The sequence below is a fragment of the Malus sylvestris genome, chromosome 13 (genome assembly GCF_916048215.2).
Source record: "Malus sylvestris chromosome 13, drMalSylv7.2, whole genome shotgun sequence".
Taxonomy (NCBI): Eukaryota; Viridiplantae; Streptophyta; class Magnoliopsida; order Rosales; family Rosaceae; genus Malus; species Malus sylvestris.
The window spans coordinates 4,358,645-4,369,858 of NC_062272.1; the positions used below are offsets into that span (position 1 = coordinate 4,358,645).

The 11,214-nt window shown below is 39.0% G+C and overlaps 1 protein-coding gene across 1 annotated transcript; it reads left to right on the forward strand.

Annotated features, from left to right (window-relative positions):
- Nucleotides 1–8,349: 8,349 nt before the first annotated feature.
- On the forward strand, nucleotides 8,350–10,050 carry LOC126596783 (uncharacterized). The gene has a single exon (XM_050263446.1). It carries the CDS (start codon nucleotides 8,350–8,352, stop codon nucleotides 10,048–10,050), a length of 1,701 nt encoding a protein of 566 aa, XP_050119403.1.
- Nucleotides 10,051–11,214: the final 1,164 nt, after the last annotated feature.

Consider the following 11,214-nt stretch of genomic DNA (forward strand, 5'->3'; position numbering starts at 1 on the left):
ATCTCCCATTCATCAGTCAACACAATCTATGCTTCAGCAGCATCCACAGTCATCAAACAACAAGCTTTACAATCACAGAAATCAAGAAACACAACCCTCTTCGGCAATCGGCCTTTAATGAAGAAAGGGAACAAGAAGTGCACTCCGGCAATCGGCCTTAATAGAGTTGCACACAATAACAAGAAACAAAACTTTTCAAGAACGTTACTCCGGCTATCGGCCTTTAAGGAGTAACACACAATATCTGAACAAGAACTTTTCACTCCGGCTATCGGCCTTATGGAGGAAACAATTTGCATTCAACACACTCTTGGCAATCGGCCTTCAAGTGCACAAATCAAACAACAGAAAGGAATGGCTATCGGCCTTTGTATTCCTTCAACACACTCTTAGAAAATGGCTATCGGCCTTAATAGAGAAACCGACATATATGAAAACCCCATCGGAGAAATAAATTGTCACTGTAACATTTAAGCAAACAGATGGAGTGCAGAGCCAAGAACAAAACCTGAACCCCGAAATCGACGATCTTAGACCCATCAGAGTCAACCAAGAAGTTTCCGAGCTTGATGTCGCCGTGAAAGCGTCTGTGACCATGGAGATACGACATGGCATTTAGCGTCTCTCTCATCTTCTGCCAGTCTAGAACCCAGAAGGAATTGTACAGAGAAAGAGGAAGAAGGCAGAGAGAAACAAAAGATATTCTAGAGAGAGAGTATTTAGAGAGAATAGGAATTGTATTGATTGAATGAATATTTACAACTATGAGACAACAGTTTATATAGCCACATTCTCAACTATCTAACTAACTATTGTTGAGCTAGAATGATATATTCAACACATTTGAGTTCCTCTTTCTTCGTCTTGAAGTAGTAAGAAACAAAAGAGTCGCCCAATCCAATTAGCTATGCCGTTTCGATATATGTGCATACAACAAAAGTCACCGACTAAAATAGACAAACACGTAGTGGGCATTACATGCAGTCCCGTCACATTACCTTACGTGCTTCAATTTTCCAAAATCCAACCTTAAGGTAGACCGTCAGTTTCTGATACGACACGAAAACGACACGAAAATAACAGGTTTCGGGTCAACACGATAACTTATCGGGTCATTATCGGGTGACCCGTTAAGAACCTGTTAATAACGGGGTTCTTAACCGGTATACAAGCGGGTAACACGTGGGTAACCTGTTTCGACCCATTAAGAAAAAAATTATAGTTTTGTATTATTATTCTATATAAGTTTAAAAAAAAAATTTAGTCATTATTTATTTTTATTATGAGAGTTCCTTATGTTTATACCATACTTAGGGCCTCCGTATTTAGATCTCGTATAAATACTCGGGGGACTTAAATGTAATTATGTAATAAAGGAAGGGGCAAATATGTAATAAGTGAGGAGTCCTTATTCTATAAAAGGACTCCTCACCCTCACAATTAGGGGAGGCCAATTCCTAGGCCATCAGAGACCTCACTCTCTCCCTCACTCCCCTCACATCTCAGATACATACATAATCAATGTGGACGTAGCCCAAACCTTGGGGTGAACCATGATACATCTTGTGTTATTTACATTACTTGCAGATTCACGGTCGGATTTACGTTGTTCCAAGACCTCCGGTTTTGTGCATCAACATTTGGCGCCGTCTGTGGGAATCGATACGAAAAGTTATGTCGGTTCTCTCTCAATTTTTCATACCACCACCGTGAGTCTGCAAAATCAAAAAAATCCAAAAAACCAAATCTCTCTCTTTCTCCTCTCTCGGTCAGTCATACGCAGAGACCAAAACAAAAAAAAAGTCAGTCTCTTTCTCCTCTCTCAGTCAGTCTCTTTCTCCAACTTCGAAAAGCACAACTTCAAAGTTTTCGAAAGCCCAACAAAGAGAGGGTGGTGAGTCTCTTTCTCCGGAGAAGATCTGCGTCGGCTGAAGATCTGCGTCGACCGAGATCATTTCAGTCAGTCTTTTTCTCCAGCTTTCGAAAGCCCAACAAAGAGAGGGCGGTAAGCACTGGAGCTGTGAAGCCGCTAGTGGCGCTGGTGGCGGAGCAGGGGACGGGCCTGGAGGAGAAGGTGATGGTGGACCTGCCATCTGAGTACGCCCAGTCCAACTTCACTGTCTCTTCCGGGTCGAGCCAGAACCGTACTGACGACCCGAATCTGACTCTCTCTCCCTCCGACGACTTGTTCTTCAAAGGGAAGCTTGTGCCCATCGAGCCGTTGTTGATTGAATTCAACTCAGATACAGGTACCGAGGAGGAACGAGCAGAAGTTGAAGCTGCACGTGAACATATCTACCAAAATCGCTTTAAGGTCCAGCTTAGCAGTGACCTCCTATGGCGTTTTCAGCAGGATTAGCCCGTTTTCAGAGTCGATGGGATTGGGAGCCAACTGATTTGTATTCATATATATTCTCTGATACCTTATCTCATATAGATCTAGCTCTCTCGCTCTAACATGAAAGATCAGGCAATGAAGAAGGTTGAAGGAGATGATCACCATCACAATGGGTACGCCAATCGATGCCTTCCTGCCACGTCGCCATCGTCAAAATTCTGAGGAGTTGAGATCTCCAGTCCAGCTCAAGACTCCGTTTCAGTCAAGGAGGAGAAGAAGATGATGACCATCACCACGGAATCGGCTTTAGCCTCGAATTGATCCACCGTGATTCACCATCATCTCCGTTGTACAATCCGGCAGAGTCTCATTGGCAACGCGTAAGCAACGCCCACATCACCGTGTGACCAACCATTTCGGCAGAAAAGGTTCAGGACTACACGCTACGAGTCCTATAGCGAAAGCCCGTTTAATCTATGTTGCAGGAGAGTATTTGGTGAACATATCGATCAGGATACCGAGTCTTCGTCCTCCTCGTGCCTTTACACCATGAAAATCGTCGACAAGGAGGCTCTGGCGATGAAGAAGAAGGTGCAGAGAACCGAGATGGAGAGGAAGATCCTTAAAATGCTTGACCGCCTGTTCTTGCCCACTCTCTACGCCTAGTTCGAAGCCTCGCATTTCTCCTGCATCGTCATGGAGTACTGCCCCGGCGGTGACCTCCACTCCCTCCGCCACATTCAGTCTCACGAACGCTTCTCCCTCAACTCCGAAAGGTTCTACGGTGCAGAGGTCCTGGTGGCATTGGAATACCTCCACATGCTGAGAATCATCTATAGGGACTTAAAACTTGAGAACGTGCTGGTCAGATTGGACGATCACATCATGCTCTTCGACTTTGAACTCTTACCATGCTCGGACGCAATCCCTGCCAGCTCAACCACCAAGCAAAGAAAAAGAAAGGCCCATCACTCCAACAAAAGCAAAAGCAAAGCAGGAAAGGGAAAGTAAAAGCAAAAGCAAGTAAGTGTGTCTGGAGGTGGAGAGATCAGGTAAAGGAATAGAAAAGAAAAAGAAAAAAGATGGCGTCGTTAGGAGAATATTTCAGAAAGCATAAAAGAGAAAGTAAAAGCAAAAGAAGATAATTGCGGTGGTGATGGCATTATGGGCGTGACCCATTGAGCAGATGGTCAGATTTATTTTTGAAAGATGTAATTTATTTTGTATCTTTCGGAGACATCTGTATAAACCCCATCAGAGGGTAATTAAAAAAAAAAAAAGGGCAACCCCAAAATAATGGGCTGCAATGTTATGTGGAGGGCGAATGCCCATATGCCTAAAAGAGCCAGACCCTTTATTATCACCAACCAAGTGACCAAAAGTACGCCCAGTACTCCACAATTATTCAGCAACCTGCCGCTATTACCACCAACCAGATGATCAAAAGTACGCCCAGTACTCCAAAATTATTCGGCAACCTGCCACTATTACCACCAACCAGGTGATGAAATATACAACCCGTACTCTAATATCATTTGGCAACTAGCCATTCATGCCACCAACCAGGTGATGAAATGTATAACCCGTACTCTAATATCATTTGGCAACTAGCCATTCATGCCACCAACCAGGTGATGAAATGTACAACCCGTACTTTAATATCATTTGGCAACTTGCCACTCATACCACCAACCAGGTGAAGAAGGAACTCATCTTCATGAGCATGAACACTACTCATGTCAATCATACATAAACATTCATGAGCATCACTCATATCAATCATACATAAACATTCATGAGCATCACTCATGTCAACATTTATGAGCATCACTCATGACAACATCCATGAACATCACTCATGTCAATCAACATAAACATTCATGAGCATCACTTATGTCAATCAGCTTCAAAAGCTTCATTTACAGAGCTCTAGCTTCGAAAGCTTCATTTACAAAGCTCTAGTTTCGAAAGCTTCATTTACAAAGCTCTAGCTTCAAAAGCTTCATTTACAGAACTCTAGCTTCAAAAACTTCATTTACAAAAGCTCTAGCTTCAAAAGTTTCATTTACAGAGCTCCAGCTTCAAAGCTTCACTTGCAAAGCTTCACCTACAAAGCTTTAGTACAGGGTATACAAATACCGCATTCGAACAACCGCCACTTCGGCTCATACATGAATTCAATTTGAAGTCTCTAGCCAACAGACTCTATTGACCGAAGACTTGGGGGACTACATTATGTACCATATATTGGGCCTCATGAAAAATACTTGGGGGACTTAGCCCATTATTTATGTATTGAGGAGCGAGCCTTTATTTTATAAAAGGGACTCATTCACCATCATTAAAGAGCATTGCCCCAGTTGAGCAACCACATCGCCGCGAGCATTAACTCTAGCACATTATCCATGTATTGAGGAGCAAGCCCTTATTTTATAAAAGGGACTCCTTCACCATCATTAGAGAGCATCGCCGCCAGCTGAGCAACCGCCTCGCCGCGAGCATTAATTCTAGCACATTATTCATGTATAGAGGAGCGAGCCCTTATTTTATAAAAGGGACTCCCTCACCATCATTAGAAGAGCATCGCTGCCAGCTGAGCAACCGCCTCGACGCGAGCATCAACTCTTAGCCCATTACTTATGTATTGAGGAGCGAGCCCTTATTCTATAAAAGGGACTCCCTCACCTTTAAATGCCACAAGTCGAGCCAACCAAGGCAACATAAACCACGAGCCGAGCAGCCTCATAGCATGTGCTACTTCTAGTTGAGCATCATTTCAGATTGAGCACCGCCTCATATCGAACATCAGTTCAAGACAACATCTAGTTACTTCGGCCCACACATGGACTGAATTTCAAGTCTCCAGCCAAAAGACTCTCTTGACTGAAGACTTGGGGGACTACTGTTTATACCATACTTAGGGCCTCTGTATTTAGATCTCGTACAAATACTCGGGGGACTTGAATGTAATTATGTAATAAAGAAAGGGACAAATATGTAATAAGTGAGGAGTCCTTATTCTATAAAAGGACCCCTCACCCTCATAATTAGGGGAGGCCAATTCCTAGGCCATCAGAGACCTCACTCTCTCCCTCAAAGGCTCTGAATCTCTCTCCCTCACTCCCCTCACATCTCAGATAAATACATAATCAGTGTGGACGTAGTCCAAACCTTGGGGTGAACCACGATACATCTTGTGTTATTTACATTACTTGCATATTCACGGTCGGATTTACGTTGTTTCAAGACCTCCGGTTTTGTGCATCAACACCTTATTATCATTACTAGGATAAATTTTACTTAACATATTGTTGTCCAAAATTAAAATAAACTAATATTGTATTTGTATAGGCAAGAACTAAGAAGACATACATACAAGTATGAAAAATGTGAAAGAATATATAAACACTCGTGATTCATCATTATTCCTCCACGATTAGATAATGGTTACACTTACATTATCGTTTAGATTTTTAAAATCCTCCAAACCTTCATGAATAATGTTTTTTATTTGACGGAAAATTAATAAAATTAATAATAATTATTGTAGAAGTGTAAAAAATGTAAAAAAATAAATACAATCACTCATAGTGACAAACTTTACAACTTTCATGAAGGGGTCAACTTCGAAATCCAACACTATAATTCATAAACCTTAAATTTATATTTAACCGTCGATTGTCATTTACTCTTTATTTTTCTTACTGAATTTCATTTTTAAAATTTTCTTTTTTGAAAACATGATCATATGGCGGATGTAAGAAGATGAACGGTTCAGATCTTTGATATCACGTTTCGATATTTACGGTTAACTGAAATATGAGTCGATGTCATATAGTTTGTAGAAACTTTATAAACATCAAGCAATATTTTCACTAACTGTAAAACTCTAAATATAATATCAACGATCCAAACCGTTCATCTTCCTGCATCCTCTAATAGATCAAGTTTTCAAAAAAGAAAATCTGAAAAAAAAAACAAAATTTGATGAGAACAATGAAGCATAAATGTAAACAACAATCAACGGTTAAATTTTGATCTATGATTTATATGATTATAGTGGCGAATTTCGAAGTTAAGTTCTTCATGAAAGTTGTAAAGCTTGTCATTACGAGCGTTTATAAATTTTTTCTATATTTTTTCTTTTACACTTATACATTAATTAAAAAACTATTAAAGACTTTAGGTAAGTGAAAATATACTTAAAAGAAAAATGTGTTTTATGTTTTGGATGTGACAATATGATATGTATATACTTATTTAGTATTATGTTTTTCATTTGATTATTTATTGGTTTAAAATATATTTTCCTTAACGGGTAACGGGTCGGGTCATATTACCTGTTAATATTATCGGGTCGGGTCATTTTACCCGTTTATTTTAACGGGTGTTACACGATACGATCCGTTAAGATATCGGGTATAACACGAAAACGACACGAACACGGAAAATACAACACGAATGTCAGGTCTACTTAAGGGTGAAATTGCTCTAAGTGATATTCTTAAAACGTAATCGAAACAGTTTTGACAAAGAAAACGTTTTCATATGATGCCAGCCAATCCAGTTTGAGTAGTCAATTTATTATCGTGGTAGGCAGGACCACCAGTGGCGAAGCCACGTGAGGGCGAGGAGTGGCGGCCGCCACTCCCCTCGCCGGGAAACACCACTGGACCCAGCTCTTCGCCCCTCCCCTCGCGCGCGCCTCGCCGGAAATCCCTGGTTCAGCTCCTCTGTTTTTCTGGGCAATCTGCAATCTGCAGATTGCAGTTTAATTTTTTTTTTTAAACCAGGCCAAAACGACGTCGTTTTGGGCTTGGTAAAAAAAATTTAAAAATTGTTATACAAAACGGCGCCGTTTTGTATGTTTGAATTAAAAAAAAAATACAAATGGGGACCGCTTCCGCGTGTCGCCCAAAAACCCTAGTTAGTCAGTCTATTCCCCCACCCAACCCGTTCCCTTTACTTTTGTTTCCTTTCGTGCCGTTCTTCACCAATCAACACAGGAGCTTTAATTTCTGCTCCCCAACATCCCAGTAGCCAGCCAAGCCAACGTGCCTTTACCAATCAACACACACATGAGCTTTAATTTCCGTCCTTCCGTGCCGTTCTTCACCAATCTAAAGGTTAATTTTTTAATTCTTAAATGTATAATCCCTAACCTAATTAATTATTCAATACAAATTTCATTTAATTGGTATAAAATTATATGGTAATGCATTAATATGGTTATTGGTTATTGATTATTGATGTGAATCATATGCTTTTATGATTATTGATATGAAATTATGAAATTATTTTTTAGGGTGAAATTATTGATACGAATTGGGAATTAGAAATTTAACCCAATTGATACGAATTATTGATACAAATTTTTGATATGCTTCTATGATTCTATGATACAAATTTAACCCAATTGATACGAATATGGTTATTGGTTATTAGTACTTTTGATTAATTGAATTGTTGGTTGGTTGGATTAGTTATTATACATACTATAGTAATAGTATAGTCTACTTTAGGATTAAGAGTCTAAGAATTTTTATTTCTTTCCATTTTACAGTTACGTAATGGAACGATACTATAAGAAACAATGCTTAAATCCTCATTCAAACATTTCGGGTGGTCCTTCTCCTTCAAATATTCCGAGTAGTCCTCCTCCTCCTCCTTCAAATATTCCAAGAAGTCCTCCTTCAAATATTCCAAGTAGGTCACAACAAAGTGAAGCCACTGAGTTGGATTTGGATGAAATATTGGCTAATCTTCCTGCAGACCCTGCACATAGACGTCGAATGATTGATTATCCACCTAATTATCGTGAAGCAATTCGTAGACACTATCTCCAAATTGATCCTTGTCAACCTAGAGACCACATCATGCCAAGAAAGGTTAGTGACAATCGATGTTTTATCATTCGTTGGTTTGATAAGTTTAAGTGGTTGGAGTATAGTATATCAAAAAATGCTGCATTTTGCCGTTATTGTTATATTTTCAAATGTGATTTTGATCAAATGGGTAGCAGTGGAAGTGATGTCTTCACTGAGATAGGGTTTACAAATTGGAAGAAAGGACCCGAAAATCTTCGAGTCCATGAGGGAGGTGTTGGAAGTCTTCATAATAAAGCTGTACAACAAGTTAGAGATTTGATGACACAAAAACAACACATTGAAACATTTGTGATTAAGCAAACTGATGAAGCTCGCATTAATTATCGTACTTTATTGAGTGCCTCACTTGAGTGCACAAGATGGTTGTTGGGACAAGGTTTGCCTTTTCGTGGCCACGATGAATCGTTGAAATCAAGCAATAGGGGCAATTATTTGGAGCTTATGCAGTTTCTTTCCAAGCATAATGAACAAGTTAGGAAGGTTGTGTTTGAGAATGCTCCCAAGAATCTTAAGTATACTTCTTCCGATATTCAAAAAGATTTTGTCCGTGCTTGTGCCATTGAAACTGTAGATGCAATCACTAAAGATATGGAAGGTGCATTTTTTTCTCTTTTGGTTGATGGAGCACGTGATTCTTCAACTAAAGAGCAAATGGCGGTGGTATTGCGTTATGTGAACAAAAAAGGAGAAGCAATTGAAAAGTTTTTGGGTGTTCAACATGTCTCCTCTACAACTAGTAGCTCTCTTGAAGAGGCCATTGAGAGATTGTTTGCTACAACAAATTTGAGTATGTCCAAGTTACGAGGACAAGGCTATGATGGAGCTAGCAATATGAAAGGTGAGTTAAACGGTCTTAAAACAAAGATTTTGAACAAATACCCTCAAGCATTTTATATTCATTGCTTTGCACACCAACTCCAACTAGCTCTTGTATTTGTGGCAAAGGAAAATGAGGATGTTGCCAATTTCTTCATCAATGCTAGTAGTTTGGTGAATCTTATTGGATCATCGTGTAAGCGTCGTGATGCATTTAGAAAGAAACAACAAGCACAAATTCAGAAAGCTCTTAATCTTGGTAATCTTGAAACGGGTAAAGGGTTAAATCAAGAAATGAGTCTCATGCGTCCATGTGATACACGGTGGAACTCGCATTATGGTACTATAGTTAGTATTATTGTTATGTTTGAAGCCGTGGTGGAGGTGGTTGAATGGATAAAAAGTGATCGCAACCAAGATAATCTCGGTGAAGCAACTAGGTTATTCAAAGACATACAAACATTTGATTTTGCATTTCACCTTTTCTTGATGAGACTTATATTGGGAATTACAAATGAGTTATCACAAGCATTGCAAAAGAAAGATCAAGATATTGTGAATGCGATGGCATTAGTGGAAGTATGCAAGCAAAGACTACAATCCTTGAGAGATGATGACTTTGGAGACTTGCTTCAAGATGTAGAAAAGTTTTGTGAGGAGCATGATATTATCGTTCCTAACATGGAGGATTTGCATTTCGTACCTGGAAAATCAAGGCGTAAAGCTCAAAAAATCACAAACTTCCATTACTATCGTGTGAACCTCTATTTTCAAGTCCTTGATATGCAACTAAAGGAGTTGAATGATCGCTTCAATGAGGTAAACACCGAGTTACTTCTTTGTATGGCATGTTTGAGTCCGGTGAATAATTTTGCATCTTTTGACAAAGCAAAAATTGTTCGTTTAGCCCAACTTTATCCTCAAGATTTTGATCGTATGGACCTTATGAATCTTCCAATTCAACTTGATAATTACATTCATGATATGAAGATTACATTCATGATATGAAGATGCATAGTGAGTTTTCATCATTGAGAGGAATTAGTGATCTTGCAAAAGAGTTAGTGAAGACCGGAAGGTGTGAAAGCTATATGTTAGTGTATAAACTTCTTACATTGGCTTTGGTGTTACCGGTTGCAACCGCTTTGGTGGAGAGAGCTTTTTCTGCCATGAAGATTGTGAAAACACCATTGCGTAACAAAATGGGAGATCAATGGTTGAGTGATAGCATGCTTGTTTACATTGAGAAAGATGTATTTGCTTTTATTGATAATAAGCCTATTATGCGACGTTTTCATGACATGAAACATCGCCGGCAACAATTGTAATTTGTTTGTATTAATTAATTATGGAAGACATTACTATATAAAAATATTTAGTTGTTGCCATTTTTCTTTAACCTTGCATTCTTTAAGTTCGCCCCTCCCCCCGAGAAATCCTGGCTTCGCCACTGAGGACCACACTACTATTTCTTTCAGGTGCTGTGTGAAAATGAAAAAGTTAGCATCCTTGCCGGATCTTTTTTGTGAGGATTTTGAGAATCCTCAAATCACATCTGTTTATCGTACATCGTACGGTCATAAATTATTATAAATTTTTTTTTATGTACGATGACCGAATTGAAATGCATCATGAATATATTTAATTAATTAATCATTTTTATGTACTTTTTCTTGGGTACTTTGACTTTGTAGCGGTCGTGGTTGAATACGATTCACCGTACGATTTCTTGCTAAGAAGATTATCAACTTGTGATTAAATTAAATCATCAACTATTATATTTGCCTTGAGCCCAAGTATTAGAGTTACGATTATAATCTGGACAATTGGGTCTGGCATTGCTCATCAAGAAATTGGTCTGTTGAAAACTTGAAAGTGAAAGACGAAAAGAGGCAAAACAAGATGTCGTCGTGTAATTAGTTTGTAATACTATCATTTAGACATTTAGTTGCATGTAAATTCTTTCAATCTGGCTAGTGAGAACCGTATATCCTTAGTAATAATGTAAGTTGCAAAAAATGGTGTACCACTTGGTCAGGACTCGAGGACATACCTCATGGGAGTACCTCATCTTCAATAAGTTGTAATTGACGTGGTTTTAGAGTACAAACTTACTATAATAATTGCTCATTTTCTTAAAAACTGACTATTTAGAAATTATTTTTGCAAAAA